Source organism: Solea solea, chromosome 19, assembly GCF_958295425.1.
Source record: "Solea solea chromosome 19, fSolSol10.1, whole genome shotgun sequence".
Taxonomy (NCBI): Eukaryota; Metazoa; Chordata; class Actinopteri; order Pleuronectiformes; family Soleidae; genus Solea; species Solea solea.
Window position 1 is genome coordinate 1,444,487 of NC_081152.1, and position 20,395 is coordinate 1,464,881.

A 20,395-nucleotide genomic window follows, 5' to 3' on the forward strand; every position below is an offset into this window, starting at 1 on the left:
ATGGATGGACTACATCAGGCTGTGATTTAAGCTTCTCAAAGGTGTGAAAACACTATGTGTGGACTCATTTTCTCTAATTTCACTCCTTTTTCCTTGTTCTTTTCATTACTGGATAAGTTTTGGATAAGTTCCGATTTCTACGACTGCACCAGAAAGGTGTTGAATTTATCCAGTAGGATTTGCAGGCCTAGGATCTGTGTTAATATGTTCATAAAATGTTGTACACAACCATCAAGCTCAACATCCCAATCTTCTACATTATTTGTTGCTGTTTTTACAGTGTATTGTTTCCCATGTGTTTGACTGTGACAAAGGTGAAGTTGATATTCTAACTTTTGCACGAACAAAAATAAACATTTCGTATATATATACACATATATGTATGTGTGTGTATATATATATATATATATATATATATATATACATATATGTGTATACATATATATGTGTATACATATTCTGTTAGAAATGAATACATTTAAATTCGTTTGACTGATGTCTGCATGTTTTTTCAAACAAACAAACAAACAAACATTTATACTGCCATATGTGGGGACTAACTCGCCGTTGCTCCCATGAGTGACGTCACTTCCGCCTCCCTGAGTTCCTTCAGGAGTGTCTCCTCCTAACTGTGACGGTGCTGCCTGCATGTCTGCCTGCTCTCTGTGTGGTGTCAGCTATCATTGCGCAGCCGCAGCCCGGGGTGACGAAGATGGTGATCATCAAGGAATAGTGAGTCTGGAGTGTTTTAATCAATTCATTGTGTCACATAATCCCTGCCACTGTCTTTGTTCGAGTGTCTAGAAGCTAAATGATAACGTGGTAACTAAGTGTTCGGTGCTTGCGTCACGGATGGCGTTAAAATGAGCATGCTAGCAGCTGGTCGGCGGCTGCGTCTCATTTAGCCCGTTAGCTCTAACGGTAAATGTTCCACATCCACCTGCCCCCGGAGCTCATTATTGAAACCTGTTTATGTGCGTGTCGTTCGCTGCTGTTCACCGCTGGGTCTCACGTCGCTCAGTAAATACACACTTATGAGGAGAGTGGACCAAGACGTGGAATATGGGGCACACCGGTGTTTTTTAGGCGTCGCTAATGCGAGCCAGCGTTATAACGGAGGGAGATAATTGGCTGCGGACGAGTTAACATAAAAAAACACGTCTGTTTTAGTTTATTCAAAAATAATGCACAATGCACGTTGAGTTGATGGCGTGGCAGTGACTGACAATGTCACCTGCTTCTCTGTTGGCCGCGTGTTTTATCGATAAAGCGGCATATGTAGAGCTGTAGCGTCGGTCCCGTGAGTGACAGATTAGGGTTCTGTCTCTGCCGGATTTACCGTTACAGCTAGCGGGCCAAGTTAGTGGAGCAGGCGGCTATGGCTGCTAGCAGGGCGATGTTGTACTTTATCTGCAATGCAAACACCTAACATTAAATTACCAATTCATAATCTCGCTGCTCGTCAATCTGCTCTTAATCCCAGTGTTAACAACGTGTATGTTAGGAGACGCGCTCCTGTATTGGCCCATAGCATAAGAAGCTAGCGTGTGTTATGACAAGACTAAGACCTACTTTGCTGGTACTTTGTGTTAGCCCTTTAACTGGGCGGCTAAGACTAACATCACAGTAACATGGATTATCCGTTTTATATGTTTTCTTTTTTAGTCATATTATCTATAATCATATGGCTAATCTATAATAACGTCCGGATTGATACTCTGTTATTGATTCTGCCATGTCCAAAGGAGTCGATTTGATGATTTATAAGCCTATTACATTAATACTTTCACTAACCTCCATTAATTTGGAGCTATATGGATTTTTTTCATCACTGTAGAAAGTTAATACACAATTTACAGGACATGCTAGCAGGAATAACTCCTACATCTGCTGCTGTGTCCCATCATTTATTGTCCTCTGTATCAGCAGTTTATTTATGGACACGGCTGCTTTATTTCTGGACCAAACAACCGTAACATGGACATACACTTCATTTTATAGTAATACCATAGGAACTGTATATTTTGTTAAACATTATAATATTTTGTTGAAACCCTACTGTATAATCACAGCTTTATCCAAAGTGCAATAGCATTATCAGACATGAAAAACATGAGAGTAGGTAATACTGTAGTTTTGTTTTCAATGTTTATATGTTCGGTATGGCAAATATAATTGTTTATATTTGGAAGCTATACTGTAATTATTAGGGCTGCAACTGTCGCATAATGAGTCGATTGTTTTTTTCTGATTCGTGACAATTACTTCTGTTTAGTCGGAATAGAACGCTAATAATGTTATTACACTATCAAGAGGAGACCAGAGGATGAAGTAGACGACAGTCTACCACTCACATTGACACCTCTGTGGCAGTCTTGGCTATTTCTCTGTACATACTATCAAGCGATATCACTTTGGCTCCCTATAAGATCAACACCTTTTCCTTTTGTGGCTGTGGGGTGTAGGACCCAAAATAGTGTCAGTCTCACTTTTTAACTATTTAACATCCACACTTTCATGACATGCTCACATGAAAGTTGGCGGCAGAAGTGCCATTTTGTTTTTTTCTTTGTGATTATTTTGGAAAACTTAACGATGTCTTCTGTCACTTCAGCAAATTGTCCTCAACACTTATATCCAGAGAAAAATCAATGTAGTGCAATATTAATATGTATTATATCAGTATGTATATTTTCCTCTTTAATCTCTTTTGAATTACATTATCTATTATTTTTAATATTCTAATTATATTCAAATTTTTACTTAAATTTTTAAAATCCATTTGAACTTAGTGTCATGTGGTTGTTATACGTTCTGTCCACTGGACCATGCATGGGACACTGGTGACCTGCAGGTGCTTCTTGACGGCGTTAATATAATTAGCCACACTGTCCATGGTGACTCACATTCTACTCACTTGAGTGTGTCGTGGATGCATCTGGCAGCTTTTTCGGCATTGTGGCTCATCTGAGCTTCGGTGCGGTGACTGTCGCGTTGGTTGCGCGGCTAGGAACTGTATACCTTGGCTCAGGCTCTTGGATGAAGTCAGAAGACCGGACCCCTGCGAGATGTTAATTGGTCTCATGTCTTTGCAAATAAATTGTACCAGTTTGTCCATAATAGCATTCTGGTGAGCAGCTGTGAACCCTGCGATGTGGAGGGATGTGCTCGGACTTAAAAAGTGGTGATCTCCATGTGTGTATTACCGCCGTCAGCCCTTTCTGACTGATCATGAGATTGTTGTGATTCAAAAAACTTTATTGTTCTGCAAGGGTCGTACGTGAGCAAAGCATTTAGTTTTTCACACGGAAAGAGGCAGAGGAAAGAGGATGTAAGCTAAGCTGGATGTAAGCTAAGCTGTGCTCACATCACCCTCCGTTGGACAGTTTGTCAATTGCTTAGAGTTAAGGGGTGACGGGAGCAAGTTGTCTTTCAACTCAAAGGTTGTGGGCTCGATTCCCGGCTCCCCATATAAATACAAACAGTTTACCATATTGGCTAGCGATTGTAGGGTTGATATTTTGAACAGGTTTAGAGTTTTCGTTCTCGCCGTCAGTACAGTCACATGACTGTACTGTACAGTTGCTTTGTGTGATCATCTGTGTTATTTTTGTTTCTTTATAGTAGATGTTGAGTAAACGTTATAGTGATTTCCAATAATAAAGATATCTGCTGACCAATATTTCACAGTACCAGCCGCACAATCATGAAGATACATATTTAAATATAATGCAATTAGAAAAAAAGCAACATTTCGTGTTATACATTTGTTTAATAAGTTCTAAATATATTATGTACGTCAAATGACCACTATAACCTTTTATAACCCTGGTTTGGCTCTCATAGGTATAATGTATTTCTAATGTAAGTTATACTTATAGCATTCATGTGGCCAATCACATGACGACAGAGAAGCAGGCAGACAGAAAGTTAAAGTTACTTTTAGTTATAGTTTGAGTGATAATAAATACAATTGCTTTGAATGTTTAACCTCATGTTGTTTTGATTGTTCAAAGGGTTACAATCACATTTCAACAGCTTTTGTTACAATCACATTTCAACAGCTTTTTTACCCCCAAAAATCAATCTTTATTTTTGTAACATTTGTTTTAATAATTGTCTGTTAACTTGCATGTTAATTTAAATGTTTTTATAATGACAACCTCTTTGGTCATATTTCCCAACTAAAACTGTAGGTTAATGACTCAATAAACTCAGTACTTGCTACGTCTTTACAATGCCTGGGAAAAAAAACCCCAAGGCAAATAGTATTTCTAGGCTGTTAAGGTCATCAGTTGCTTACATTTTATATCAGTTCCATAATCTTAGCCTGTAGTGTGTGCCCCGCCAGCATAATCATTGTTTTTCTACCTTTCCTATTAGGGTTTCACATTGTGAGGAAGAAAGTTTTTTTCCTGCACACCTGTAGTGATATCCTGACATAGGCTAGTCATTATCAGTGCTGTGATTATACTGTGTGCTGGTGTTAATTTTCATTTCATCATATGTACATTGAGGTAGAAACAATTACTCGATTAATTGATTATGAATCAATTACTAAATTAATTGTCAGCTATTTGGCTAAACCAAAACATAGACGGCCTAAGATCTTTTTGTTCATTCATCATGTGATTTACCGCTGTATTTTCAATCATGATTTAAATTTATTTGTTTTTCCTCTTTATTTCCTGCCCCACCCCTCCCTTGTTCTCCTTCTCTCAGTCGTGTAGTGTTGCCACTCTCTGTGGAAGAGGTGAGTATCACTACCTCAGAGTTTTTTAAAATTGTTTTCTCCTGTCTATGACGTCTCCCTAATACCATTCATATTTATATACTGTACAGTTTAGACAAGTTAGAGTCCAGAGGTATCGTACGCTGACCAAGGCTTTTGGTTTTACTTTGCAAAAACAAAGTGCTGAATAGTTAGTAATGCCTAACCGAAAATGGAAATATCAGTCACTTGCATTCAGTAATTTGCTGGTAATTTAAGTTTGTCCCATTAATAACAATTTGCACTTTATTCTAAAGGAAGAACACATTTTGATCTGAAAGAAATTATAATTTGGGATGACTGGTAGATGGATGAAATTAGAGGTAATTAATTGGCCTAACCAATAAATTGGGATGGCATTTTTAAAAGAATCTGATTATTAATCGGTCAATTATAACAAATTACACTTTCATATGTATTTTATATATTTTTGAATGGATAAATGTTCCAAAAAAAATCAGCATCGGCTGCCCTGAATTCTGAAATTTGGCATCAGCCATAGAAAAACTCACATCGTTCCACCTTAAGTACATAGCTCACTGCCACCGTGATTGTTGATGGATTTAGATATGCTGGATTAAGGGACAGTTAATCAATATCCTTATTTATTTCAACACAATGTAGTTGCATGTCTAAGGCTTTGAAAGTTTTTAGTTCAATCTAACAATTTTCAGTGCAGCAGGTCGTGTGGCTGTTTGTGTTATTGCATCCTTGTATCACCTGTGCTTTCTTCAGGCTCTTGAAGTTTTTGCCTGCTATTGCACTAACAAAGAATCCAAGGATATGTCACCGCTCTTAAAGCTGTTAATTGAGTCTGCGTCTTCTCTATCTGTTCCCATTCCTCACAGTATCAAATAGGACAGTTGTACTCTGTGGCTGAGGCCAGCAAGAATGAGACGGGAGGAGGAGAAGGCATAGAGGTGCTGAAGAATGAACCCTACGAGAAGGACGGAGAGAAGGGACAATATACACATAAAGTATACCATCTAAAGAGGCAAGTCTTCCAGAAAAAAGAGAATGTTTACATTTTTTGTTTCCATTGTGCTTACATTAACAACAGCAGCTATAGTAACATTTGCGCTCGCCCGCATTGCCTGTCTCTTCTGATGAAAGAAAAAGTAACATTTTTGCAGTTATTTCATTATCGTATGGATTAAAATGGGATAAAGAAAACTCAACGTTCAAGTCCCATTTTCTTACAACCAATTGTTATGTAACTTTATTTTGGAGCGTTTACAACATTATAGACTGACGTGTGTTCACTTCAGCAGCTGTGTGTCTATTTGCATCGCTGCGTTACATAATGAAAAGATTCATCTGTGGAAAATGATTTTCAGTCATTGCTCAAAGTAAGACAGAGAGAAAAGTGAGTCTACCTGTCTCACTCACTCACACACACAGGTTTGTAGCGTGTGTGTGTTTCAGCTTAAATGTCCTCTCTGATGTTATCCACACATGCTCAAACGTACGTGGTGCATCAGTATTGTCACTGTAGACACATTAATAATAATATTTTGAAACACTGTGATAAGTTCCAGAGCTTAATATTGCAGCGTCTCCACCTGACAAGAGTTTGCACTGCGATCCACAAAGTTCCACGCGACTACATCTTTATACGTGCCGTCTGTGCGTGAAAGCAAGCGCACGCCGTCTTTTTGTGGTTTATACATGAGGCTCCTGGTGCTTGGAAATGTTTTTATTTACAGTGGTCTGCTGTAGTATAATAGTTTTTTTTTACCACAGTATTTTCTTTTGCCAACTCCAAAAATAAGTAATCTAATCAGGTAAAGAGGATAGAACCTGGCAATAGAAAGAGCAACATGAACATCAACAGAATACCACTAACAGAGGGTATTGGCTGCCAGCTGTTAAATCTGATGATAGACTTCCATTGGCAGCTATCTGACAAAAGCCATTTTAATGAACCAGCTTTTACCTTACATTATACAGTATATGCAGCAGTACAAGGGGAACTGAGGCTGCTTTCAAGACAAAGGGTTGTCCGGTGTTTCCTCATACAGGGCACAGCTCACATCTGGCATCTTGATATTGAAATAATGGGTGTTATTTTTTTTATTTATGTATTTATTTATTTATGTATTTTTATCTCAATAAATTAAAGCCACTCAGTCCAGTATTACAACAACAAAAATGACCATTCATTCCAAGTTGATGTGATGAAAATGTTGTTAAATTTCAACCACACTAGACAAAATGGGCCCAGTGTTTCCCCTACCATGATATTGGGGGGCATCCCTGCCCAACTAACCCCGTTGTATCAAAAAATATTGTTGTACACCATGAAACCATTGATAATGTGATTAAAAAAAACAACATGATACAATTTTTTATATACATCTAAATGCGTAAATGAAAAACATATGTAAAAAGGAACAACCCATGATTACGGTTACTGTTACTGTTACCTATGACGCTTACATTAACCACCAAAACAACCTGGCTTGTAAAGTTCAATAGAAACTGGAAGAAGCTAAACTTAGCTGTGACCGGTGACATTATTCCCAGGTAGAATTTATGACTTCTGAGAATTATAGAAGTTGTTAGTTGCAGAAAATTCACCAGATGAGGAGTTTGAGTGTCTCTGTCATAGTTCTCTCCCTGCAGAATAAAATTCTACCCCAAAGATTTCAACCAAAGTAGGACAGAATTTGAAAACCCTGTAGATAGACCGCACAATTGATGCGATTATTAAGTGTAAAATATTTGTGTGGACCGAGCTGTAGTGGTCTTCTGACCTGTTTCTCTCTCACTGCAGTAAAATCCCAAGCTTTGTGAAGTTGATCGCACCAGAGGGATCATTTGTTTTTCATGAAAAGGCCTGGAATGCCTACCCGTACTGTCGTACCAGTAAGTGAATGTTCACACCGCTCAATAAACATAAGAGGATCGTAGATGCATGCATGTTATGGCTTCAGTTTAGTGTTTACTGATGTCAACCTTATTTTTCATACTGATGCTGATGTTTCTTTCTTTCCTCCTTTCCCTGCAGTCGTGACGGTAAGTTGTTTTTTTATAACCTGTTCACACCAGGAAGTGAAATGGTGACATTCTTCTACACATCTGTGTAAAGTAAGCTCAGTAACATGGGGCTGCATGCAGAACTAGCTCGTGTTAGGTGAAGTGGGTAAATAAATCAGTTATTTACAGTTATATACCAATTTTTTTTACTCTTAATTACATTTTGTAGTTAAAGAAGTTTGGTGGGTTTATATTTCCCATTGTATTAAAAGTTGAATTTGACCCACTTTTCACCAAATCTGTGATCATATTTATTAGAGACTGATTTGCCTAGAATTTTCTTGGTAAAATGTTGGTTTAACTGGACAATGAATTAGCTTTCTGTTATATTGCCTAATATTGATATACCTCATCCGCTAGCTAGGGTTAAACTTAGATCAAGCTTAGCAGTGCAGCATTACAAGTGTTGTTCAAACGGGACTAGTTTTATAAGAGGAGGTGGGATGAAGAAGTTATTACTAGAGCGGGCCGGACGATGTCAGTAAAGATTACGGTGATATCACATGTGAAGAAACACAAATCATAAAGCACTAAAAGCACATCGATCCATGCTTGAGAATTCTTGGAAAGCTACTTGTGAACGGGAGATGAAAGAAAATGTAAGCACGTATTTACTGCTGGTCTATTTAACACAGAATTACTTTTACCTGGGTTCATTGTTCCAGACCTTTTTACCCCGGATTCTTTACTGGCATTGTTTGGTAATGACATGGCACATTCGGAAGGGACTAAATTCACAGAGAAGCTCTGGCAATAATTGCTTTACCCCACCTCCTCTCGTAAAACTAATCCCCGTCCAAACAGGACATTTGCTTAATTGGATTTAGTAGGGTTTATGCTCATCTCCATTCATAGAATTCTCCATCCTGGCTGAGGTCAGCAGTCATGGTTTGAACTTATTATTAGAAGACAACAATATACGTGTATATATATATGTACATATGTGTGTTTTTCTCCTGTTTTTCAGAATGAGTACATGAAGGATGATTTTATGATAAAGATTGAGACGTGGCACAAACCTGACATGGGAACAACAGACAATGTAAGTGAGCCGAAGACAGCGTTGAGGAACGTTAATGTTTAAGAGGTAAAATGATTTAGCGTTGAACTTGGGGAACTAACATTGAACGGAGATCCTGAAGTAAATGGTGAAACACGCCAGGTTGTGTCCGGCCATGGGTGGTGCTGTGAAACATTCCACCCCCCGCACAGAACGGTGTTTTATTCTCTGCAGACCTTTTTCAAAAGAGAGAGGGCAACATTGCTTCAGCTGGTGGGGAAAAGAACGCTCGCAAAACATAGCATTACAAAGTTAGCTTCTCTTAGCCAAACCTAAAACACAGCTAACAATATAATAAAAAAAAAACTTGACATTGGAGAATTAAAAATGTGAGGTATGTTTGCTTTAAAAAAAAATTAATGATTAATGCATGGTTAAAGTAGTAGTTTCTTATGTTTCTGTTTGTCATCTATATGATTAATCAGATAAAAATTTCATCTTTGAATATCAGGGTCATATTCTCCAATCCTAGAAAGCTGCCCTGTGGGCCAAATAGGTTGATTCTAATGAAAGGGGGAAGTTTCCATGTGTCAATACACACGGAAGTATGGTTTTACATTTGGACACCAAACACATTTACTGTAGTGGTGTCACAGTGGAATCAAGGATTGAACCACACACACACACACACACACACACACACACACACACACACACACCCAGTGTGACGTCCTGCATGCGTACCAGAGGGGATGAAAACAGTGTCATGGTCATTATAACACGACTACACGTTAGCTCCTCCCACTAACCCGAACCAGGCTTCTCTGACAAATCACGGTGTGTAAACTATGTAATGCACATGCAGCGTGTGTGCATGCATCATAAGGACGTAGACATAACTACAAACACAACTGCGTTAAGACAGACGACTCTTCTGTCCTCATCTGGAGAAAAGTTTCCTCAAATTATAGGTGTGTTTGTAGCATCAAACACACCTATAATTGTGTTTGATGCTACACAATTATAGCATCAACCTTTATCAGTGGTGGAAAAGCCTGATTTAAGCACTTACTGGTTATTGTTACATTCATATTGTTAATAAATGATCTATGTTTTGTGTTTTTTTAAATGAATAAATGTCCTTTGTCTTCTGTCTGTATCAGGTCCACGATCTGGACACGCAGACATGGCCGACTGTGGATGCTGTGGACATAGATATTGCAAACAACAACCAAGTGCAGGAGAGGGTACGTTTTTTTTTTTTATTTATCTATTTTTTTTTAATTTTTTTTTTTTAAATCATAAAGCACTAAAAGCACTAAATTAAGGCTACATTAATTCTAACCCCCCCCCCCCCCCCCAGCATTTTCAGACACACACGCACACACAGGGAGAGAGACACACAACTTTTGCCTCTCGCTGTGGCAGTATGTTGTGTGTTGTATGAGTTGATAAAGACATGATTGACTCAGTCATCACGTGTCTCACCTGCTGTGGAGAAGCTGTGTGTCCATACTGACGCTGACAGATCCAGTTATCTGGGCCAGTCCTCTCGGCTGTGGGCACATCATTTAGCGCCCCAGAGTTTTCCTACCTTCTGTATTGCAAGGGCGTTCGTGTGTGTGTGTGTGTGTGTGTGTGTGTGTGTGTGTGTGTGTGTGTGTGTAGCTCACTATGGCGAGAGTCTATGGTAAAGATCTGTGCCATGTTTTTATAAATGATTTTAGATGATACCTATCTTCTTCTTATTCATGCGAGACCGGTTGTGCGGAGCCCTAGCGCCCTCTATGGACGTGCTACCACTGAGCAGCAGTGTTTTTAAATGTCTCTAATGTGTCACTGACTCCTCAGAACACCTCAGGAAGAGTTTAGTCTCACTGGTTCTGACGGGGGAAAGTTGTGCTCTCCCAAAGCTTTAAACTAAAGTCCTAAATCTCACTGGAATTGTCACCAATAAATACAACCTTCAGACCTGCAGCCTTTTTTTTTTTTTAAACCACTCCCCGTCAATCAGTCAGTCAGTCAGTCAGTCAGTCATGTTACTTGTGGTTTAAAATCTAAAAGGAGGCAGTAAGCCCTTTTCCTCATGGTGGGCCACAGTTGACCCAGTTTTTCTTATACTATTTCTTCTCCAGTAATGACTTAAGTGGATCAGTGTTGAGGTCAAGTCTTAATCAGAGTGTGCATCTGCTCCAGGTCTCTTCCCCATTCTTTCCTCACAGACCTGATGGATTAAAACAGCAGTGAGCCTTGAGTTTGGGGGGATGGGATGTTTGGGGTTAGGTGGTCCTGTAAGACCTGGTCAGGATCAATAGTCTCCATGGAGACCAAAACCTGGTCCTTATGAGGCTAAACCTACTTTTTGAGGAATAAATTAAATTAAATTAAATTAAATTAAATTAAATTAAATTAAATTAAATTAAATTAAATTAAGTTTAATTTAATTTAATTTAATTTAATTTAATTTAATTTAATTTAATTCAATTACATTTAATTACATTTAATTAAATTAAATCAAAGGGCTAAGATGTGGTTAGGGTTAAGCATTAGCTAGTTATGTTTAAGGTTAAGTATAAACTTGAAAATCAGGTATTGTTAGCTGCACATAACTTTCTAATTACTGCTTAATAATGGTGAGTAAGGACATTAATGAACAACTATTATGTCAATATGCAAAAAAACAGGTATGCTTCTTGATTTATATTTAATAAATAAAATACAAACTACATGTGTTAATATTGACCAAATAAGTGTATATTAACCATAATAATTCAGATGATGCTCCTTCTAAAGAGGTTTGATTTGTCACAAGATCTTTTATTTTTTATTTTTCCTCCCAGAATTTTCTCAAACTTTCAGTCCAGATTTATGTGCATATGTTTTAAATAACATGCATGAAAAACACATTTTCCAACCATGTCTTGGAAATGATTTGTTTACCAATTCACATTCTGATATTAGGTGTAAACAGATATGTCTGTGAATTATTACATTGCCGCATTATGTGCAGATTTTCTCTTTTTTCAGAGAGAATTGCATTGTGATTTAGGTCATTAAAGAGTGGGTTCGTTGGTAAACTCTAATTAATGACCTTTTAATAGGATAATATGGTTTTGTGCTGTAAGGTGTTAATAAGAGCTTTGTAAAGAGTCGTAGAATATGCTAATAAGTAGGTAGTTAATGGTGAATATGTGTAGCCTATGACACTGTGTGACCGTGATGTCACCAAACAGCAAGAGAAACAAGTCATACCTGCTTCAGTCCTACAGACTGTGCTCCTGACACAGCACAGTAACATTACTCTGTTTAAACATCATGTTTAATCTTTATTCTTTCAGGACTACAAGTCAGAAGAGGATCCCACTGTCATCCCCACCACCACTCCCTCCACTAAGAGGAGAGGACCCCTGAGCCCCGAGTGGAAGGTACCGAGAGCAGAACTGCACTTGTGTTTAAAGTCCCTGTAAAGTCGTACAAATGTCTCCTCTGACTTTGTCAACCCACAGGAAATGTTTAAATTTGTTTTCAGTCATGTAAAATTCAGAAGACTGGAGAATCAGCTTCTGGCGAGGTTCCAAGCGATACTAAAATGTGACATCAACAGACTGCATGCAGGAAGTACTGTACTCACAAAGCTTTCTCATGAACTGATTCTAATGATTCAGTAAACTGAAAAACAACTGCTTTGCGTGTCACTAGTTTGTGACTTTGTGATGAATAGAAAACAATGTCACGGGCTGTGCTATGGAAACCCCGCCCATGTTGACGACTTACTATGAAGTAATGGAAAATGACGTATCTGATTAGAACTGTATAAAGTAAAAGTGCCATATGTCAGCATGATATTCACACTTATCACACTAAACCTGCCTAAAAACTTCAAAACCAAGAACACAGTAATACAGTATATGAATGCAGAAATGATAGTTTCCCAATATAATATGCATTTTTACATTCATCGGTTTGTTTATATTAAGTCAGTGCCAGTTTGAAGCTGCCAGAGTTCATCGGGCACTTTGACGCCATGGATATTGAGCAATATTTTGCAGAACAGAGTAACAGACTGAATATAATAATATCTGCCACTTGGTGCTTTTCACAAGCACTAGAGCTGCAACTAACGATTATTTTCATAATCAATTAATCTGTCGATTATTTTCTCGATTAATCGATGAATCGTTTGGTCCATAAAATATCAGAAAACATTAAAAAATATGGATCAGTGTTCGTCAAACCTGGAAATGATGATGTTCTCAAATGTCTTGTTTTGTCCACAAACCAAAATGATTCACTTTTAATGATTTCTTTGTTATCCAGAGCAAAGAAATGAAGAAAATACTCACATTTAAGAAGCTTTAACAATCGGAAATCCTGTTTTAATCATGAAAAAGACCTGTAGGAATCCAACATCTTAGCTCTCTGATAAACATTCCCTCGTCCTACTCTGGGAGATCACTTACATATGACAATAAAAACATAAAAACAAGATATTCAAACTAGTAAGCATTGGATTCTGTAGCTGATGTGAGGTGATCACTACACAAGCAGCATCTCTGTTGTCTGTTGATCTCCATCGCTCTTCTGTGCTTGCTTTGAGTGCATTTTCTGGCAGTGATTCAGCTGCTGCTGCCTTCTCTCTGACTGTGGTGAGCTGGTAAACTGCTCTCCCTGTTCTGGTCCCTGCCTGTTTTCATATCCTCCAACCTCCAGTACTTGTGAGGAGATGAGTTGCCTGGTATAAATGTCTGTGGCCACAGTGTCATTGCTGAACTCTAAACCTAAATGTATTTGTTCATTTAATTCTGTGGCGTTCAAATAAAGAGGTAAATCAAATAATAATAAGATTATTTTGATGGTATAGGGTCATTGTCATACGTCACATGTTTTGTGTTTTCTTCCTTGTCCTTTAAAGAAAGAGCTGAACGCAGACTGGCCTTACATGTGTGCGTACAAACTGGTCACTGTCAAGTTCAAATGGTGGGGTCTGCAGAACAAAGTGGAACACTTCATCCATGAGGTGAGGCTGAGGGAAGTTCTGAGATATCATCATACTGTTTACTGCCCTGTTTGTTGTATATTGAAGTGATTGATGGACGGAACAGAAGCCCGGTTTAGTTCCGTCTACTTTCAGTCTGTTAACCTTAGCTTAACGTAGGCATCGTGCCATTGGCATTAGTTAATGTTCTGTCTTTCTACAGCAAGAAAGACGTATTTTTACCAACTTCCACCGTCAGATGATCTGCTGGTTTGACAAATGGATGGATTTTACCATGGAGGACATTAGGCGGATGGAAGAGGAGACTCAAAAAGAACTTGAGGAGGTAATTTTTTCATCTAACACAACTCTTCTTCCTCGCAGTCACTCAACTGCACTTTTGTCACCTGGTGGAAAATGTTCTATATTTGGTAAATGATTTCAAATTGATTTCAAATTGATTTATTGAGCACTTTTCTAGTCTTGATGACCACTCAAAGGGCTTTACTCTACAGTCTTGCCATTCACTCATTCACACCTACAGTATTCACTCACGCATCCATACAGCACATTTATGTGCAGCCATCAGAAGCAACTTGGAGTGAAGGGTCTTGGGAAACATCTGCCATGTTGAAAGGAGAGCCGCTCTGCCAGTGATCCAGTGCAAGAGTTCAAATAAAAGAAGGACAAAGAAATGTATTGTTGCATGAAGTGAAAGTTATGATTGATGAAATGTATGAAATGACTGAAAACAGCACAGTCTGTGTCACCTGATTTAATCCTTTTACCCCTGAATGTCACATTAGATGCGGCAGAAGGGAGACGTGCGAGGCACTTGTCCAACGGAAGAGTAGAAGCCCGTCACTGTAGGTCAAACACTAGAGGCAGGCTGAGTAAGTCTATCAAGAACCTGTGTGGGGCTGCATGGCATTTTCCACTCCATTAAATGTTCACTGCCGTCTTGCAGCGGTCACACTTAACATTTGTGAAATCATCTGTTTTTCCAAAGTCTTTTGTGTGTCACATTTCCTGTGCTTTTGTTTCTTCTGTCTTTCTAATTTCACTTTCTTTTGATCCCATGACCTCTGTTCTTCACGCAGGCTCAAATGAGTGTTGGCTTTACCTTGAATATCCACACGTTATTTAAATGACCTGAGCTGAATTCTTATGTTGCTGATGTCACGGTGTCACAGCGAGGAACCACTACTGTAAATTGTATACAATCTCTACTTGTGTTGATGTAGTTATCCAATCAAAATGTTGTTATTTAATACACCATTTACAGTAAATATACTGTATCTCTTTGTCCTTAGTATGTGTTTTATTTAGGACTTACAATAGATAAGAAAAATAACAAATTAATCTCACATTTTGAAATTCATTAATCTTGATTGAGGGCGAGATTGGAAGTCGCTGATCAGCTGCCAGTATATTGCGAGTGGTCTGTTTGTCACTTACTTTCCACTTGTTGGTGACTTTGTTTTATCGATGGTTCTGTTGCTCAGCTTCTTAAAATGAGCTGTGCGTGTGTTAAAGTGCAGAAAAGGTTTCAGTCTCATGTAACTCCTGCTACACAGAATACAGCAGCAGCAGCAACAACAGTGATAATCTGCTGTCCATATCAGCAGATTATTAGATCAGAGGTGAAATCTAGATAAATCTTAGAATGTTGTGTAGGTATTCAAGATATGTGACGTGTGTGTCTTCAGATGAATCTCATGTCGACTCCTTCACTCTCTTGCTCTCGTTGCTCTTCCTCCTCGTGTTTTGTAACCACCATCATCATCATCAATAACTTTGACTTTGCTGAAAGTTTTCTTCTTTTTTTTTTGCAAGTGAACAGATTTCTTGCATGTGCTTATTGTTTAACCCGATCCTAAGTCTGCTGTGTTTTGAAATGCTTTTAATGCACTTCACTGACTACATGGTAATCTCATGTTAGAGCAGTAATGTCATGTAGAAGCTGATGCAGATCTTGACAAATCTATTGATTCTGATTTTCTTTTTTTCCCCTCCCTCTAAATATTAATGTTTACTGATAACAAATAATCCTAATAATAATGTTTATTTGTTTAAATGTGTGCAAATAGAGTCATAATTGAATGTATTTTGACACAGTGGTGTGATTTTAAACAGTCTCTGGTTCATCAGTGTCACAGTGAGGGTGCACACACTCACACACTCACAGAGTGTGTTAGCAAGCTCCAGGTATTTGCTAGTTCTCTTTTACTCTCGGCTCCACCGTGACTCCACCCTCGTCTCTGATGCCGATACCCAGACCAGCAGCGAGCTATCAATTAAGTCTCGAAAAGTCTGCAATTATTTTCCCTTAAGCGTAAAAATGTAATGACAGCATTATAACCACACCACTAGCATACTTTTAATGTTATTTCTGAACTGTTTTGATTTGAATTTGAACCCAAACTGACACCAAACCCCGTCTGTCCCGCAGCTGCGTAACACAGGTCCAGTTCGAGGCACCACTGCTGCTCATGAGCAATGAGGCAAATCAAACCAAACCCTGACCTGATGACGTCATCTGAGACACGCCCACCACGACAAGGAAGTGACCTCCACCCAATCGCAAGCCTCCTGTTCACCCAGAAAATCATAGTTAAAAGAAAAGGAAAAAAAAAAGAAGAAGAATCCTGTTTTTTTGCATACACATAAAAAAAAGGAAAAAAATGCACATAATGTAAATTGCCTGATAATGTAATTGTTAGTTGATTATTACAATGGGCTATGTTTTTATTCAGGTGCGTCAACTGTAACTTAAAGTCGAGCCTTTTGAATGGATTTAGCTTTTATGTCGACAGATTCCCACGTTAATTGGTATAAGACGACTTTAGCAGGTTTTGAACCATTTCTGCTCCTTTGTATAATAACTCTACTGAAACCCTCGTCTCCCTTCTCTGTGTTGTCTATATTCTTGTCTTGGTAAAAAAGAACATTTGTCTAGATCTCCTCCCCCTGCGTTTCACTGTCTTTGGCAGTTGGTCGGGAATACTGATCTGTTTTTTTTGTTTGTTTGTTTTTCGTCCCCTTTTCTTTTAGAATTTTTATATTTCAGGTTAAACAAAGTCTGCTTTACGGTTTAAAGCAAATCTGCTCATGCATGAACGGTTCTCTGCGGTTAGTTCCTCCTCCTCCTCCTCCTCCTCCTCCTCCTCTTCCTCCCTCCCGCTCACGTGCATGTGGACATCAGCAGAAACCCCTCAGTGAGCTGCCGGTTGCATGAGTGCAGTTGCTGCAGTGCAGCTGTTGATCAGAGAGTGTGTTTGTACTGCCAGTGATTCTGTGCTCGTGCTCGCGTTTTCCGCTGCAATGCTGCAATAACCACACAGCATCATTATTTCAGTTATTATTAAGTCAGAAAAACATGTTTGCCGTTTGCTTCCAGGTTAAAGTGTCAAGTATTAAGTGTGACCTTCTCTTAAACCTGGAGCCCTAAATAATGTTGTTTGTCTTACTTTATGCGGCGCAGGCCCAGAGCCCAAGATGATTCATTAATACTTAATCACCCCACTGCCCCAAATAGTTGTACAATTTTAACATATTAAAGGAAATGCAGATCTCTTTAGATACATGTTGACATGTGAACAGTGTTGAGCTCGAGTTCTCTGCTTTTATTTTGTAGGTGATAGCTCAGTTAGTGCACACGTGTGCATCTATTTCTAAAGTTTTAAAAACCAAAGTCATTAACCTGGTTAACTGGTTTAGTTCAAGGTCAGTATGAGCACACCGAGTGCTTGACTATGAATACGAGGCCACGTCCTCTAAGGTCAGTGTACAGAACACCACTCTCATTAATGCAGTTCAAGTGTTACGTTCATCGCCTACTCTGGGATGGTGGCAAGGGGGCCCCAAATCAATCTCAGCTGAGGGCCCCATAAAGGCTTGTGCCGGCCCTGACTGCTTGTCCGTTCACATCATTCCATTCCAAATGCTAATGATGACAGAATTTGACAGAGATGAGATAACAAAGGTGGTGGATCCCTGTGATGATGAGTGTGTGTGTGTGTGTGTGTGCACGTGCACGTGCACAAGTCACCGTAGTTCACTTTTCTTTCTTTCTCGCGCTCACAGTTAAAACACTGGTTTCAGGCGGCGGTGTGGATGTTTGTCACAGCTTCTGAGAGACGAGCATTTTAGGCTGTATTATTTATTCTCATCCATGTTTTATTTGCATAAAACAAAGAGTGTAAGGTTGTGCTGAACATTTGTTAAACTGCTTTACCAACAGACTGAATGAATGAGACTTGATCTGTTTTTATTTCTCTGGGGGCTACATTGACTTGACTTTTAAAGGTCGAAGCTGCTGAGTTTACGACTCTACTTTTAATCTTGTGCGGCTACTTTTGGCCTCTCTGAAAACTATTTTGTGATGTTTTATATGATCAGATAGCTTTGTGACATCTCTGAAGTCAGGCGTGAGAGTCTCCAAAATATGCCGTCGTTACCATTGTGTGCGTGTGTGTGTGTGTGTGTGCGTGTGTGTGCGTGTGTGTGTGGCGGACAGGTGAAAGCAGATTACAACGTGTTCATTGTAATAGAAATAAACAAAGTACATCCAGACACTGGATTGAATTGGAGGTTCACACGTCTTTACTGTAACTGCTGAAAGGAAGTTTGTGGTGTTGTCACGTGAGGGGATGACGGTGGTCAGTCCGTATGTTTCCATGCTTTGACTTTTAATGAATCCACGTCTTTGTCCCTAAACACAAGCACTAGTTGGGACTTGGTTTATTGAAGGAAGTGTGTCTGTCTCCACTACACTAGGGGTCAGTTTGCATCCATGAACTTAAAAATACCCAATTCCTTTAGCTGGTGGAACATTGTTGGTCCAAAGTCTGAACCTGCCTGAATGTCACCATGTTGTTGTTCCAGCTTTTTATTATTATTATTATTGTTATTATTGTTATTATTTATTGGTGTTAGCCGTGCATTGGAAATGTGGAGCATGTCAAAGTAGCTCGACTTTCAATCACATTATCTGGGTGTTTTAGCCTGATTTTTTGAATTTAGCACAATGTCAGTCAGAATAACATATTTACATGTGTTTTTAAGTCAAATATTTATTTTTATTTCTAACGACTCTGCGTGTGAAGTAATAAGAGAAGACTATCGTAGCGATGTTTACATGTGCAAAGTTCCCAAAAGATTTGCTCCAACTGGAATTTACAATTCTGTTGTTTACATGGACGTGAAATGATGTTATCAGATTGTGGTGTGTACACACACATCAAGTGTTGTCTAATTCTCCAACACTAGAAGCAGAAGACGCAGAAGAAGAAGAAGAAGCTTCACTTGTGTTTCTGTTACGGAAATACAGAAGTAACCAAACAGAAACATGTAAACATGTAAACATGTAAACATGAAACACAGGCCAACGCTGTCGCTCAGAATGAAACACAGCTGGTGACATTCAGGCTGGTGGATTGTTGTAAAAGAAGTTCATGTTAGGAAGACTTGGACAGGAAGTGGAAGTGGATTCAACTCATTAAGTCAATTGACGACATGCACGGTCACTATTTCCAGTCCGCTGTCGCCAAAGATGCAGGAGTTCTACAGAAATGAGAACATACTAGAGAATCTAGGGATGCTGCAGGGTCGTCCCCTCATGAAGCTGAAATGCAAACACCTTTTTTTTTTTCATTGAAGCCATGTTGAATCCCTCAGGGCTAACTACTGAACGACAGTGTTAACGTTTTCGATCGATATCAGATGTTTTACTCTTAGTCACAACTGACCAGAAGACGCTGGCTTATGTTATAGCAGGAAGTTGTAAGTGGCACACTAGTGCTTGTGTATTGGGACAAGGACAGTCTAGTTCAGCTAAGTAGTCAAGCAACAACTGTAGCTGTGCATGGAAATGTACTGTGGTTGTGTGTGTGTGTGTGTGTGTGTAAAATGGACCAAACGTATCCACCTGTTGTCGCTCAAACTATACCATAGTTGAACTGAACCTCATCTGTGCAGACCAGTGTACGGCTGTGGACATGGAGCCATTGCAGCAGCATCATTATCCACTACATGAGACCAAGTTAATTTACTAAAAAAAAAACTAAACAAACTAGGTTTAATCTGCATGCTCAACACGTGACGTATGTCATTCTCCCCCCAGTTTCTGTTTGATTTGTAAGCTTTTATAAGTTCTTGAACTGCATCAGTTGAAGATTCAATGAAAGGTCAGATCGATGCAGCCTGACCTTGTGTCTTCTGATGGAGTGAAAATCACCCTGTGTGAAAGACTTGAGCGGCTAGAAGAGGCTGAGTGATGCACAGTGGTTTGACCGTGAGGGGAGGTATTAGAAGTTTAGAGAGCAGACCCCGCCCCCAATCCAAAATACTGTTTTCTTTATTGCAATCATGAAGAAGCACTTGCAAAATCTACTGTCATTTTTTTTATGTTTCCAAAAAAAGATTCACAATGTATTAAATTTTCTCTTTTCTGATATGGCAAAATTCAGGGGGAAAAGAGTAGTGAATGTAAAACAGTCATTTTTTTGTTGTTTTTTCACAGCTGTCGCGCTGTGACAGAAGGTCTAGACAATGGAACATAACAGAATATCTAATAAATTTGAACAAATAAGAGGATTTGTGTGCAGTT

The 20,395-nt window shown here is 38.9% G+C and overlaps 1 protein-coding gene across 2 annotated transcripts; it reads left to right on the top strand.

The window, feature by feature from the left end:
- Positions 1 to 609: 609 nt before the first annotated feature.
- On the top strand, positions 610 to 20,379 carry pitpnb (phosphatidylinositol transfer protein, beta). 2 transcript variants are annotated; one of them, XM_058617385.1, is made up of 12 exons: positions 610 to 732; positions 4,723 to 4,753; positions 5,620 to 5,765; positions 7,548 to 7,639; positions 7,782 to 7,789; positions 8,778 to 8,852; positions 9,974 to 10,057; positions 12,149 to 12,235; positions 13,723 to 13,827; positions 14,009 to 14,131; positions 14,592 to 14,678; positions 16,238 to 20,379. In XM_058617385.1, the coding sequence occupies exons 1-11, from the start codon at positions 713 to 715 to the stop codon at positions 14,637 to 14,639; spliced, it is 819 nt and encodes a 272-aa protein (XP_058473368.1). In that variant the 5' UTR covers positions 610 to 712; the 3' UTR covers positions 14,640 to 14,678; positions 16,238 to 20,379. The 2 variants fall into 2 exon arrangements, with proteins under 2 accessions (XP_058473368.1, XP_058473367.1); XM_058617384.1 differs by lacking the exon at positions 14,592 to 14,678.
- The last annotated feature ends 16 nt before the right edge of the window (positions 20,380 to 20,395 follow it).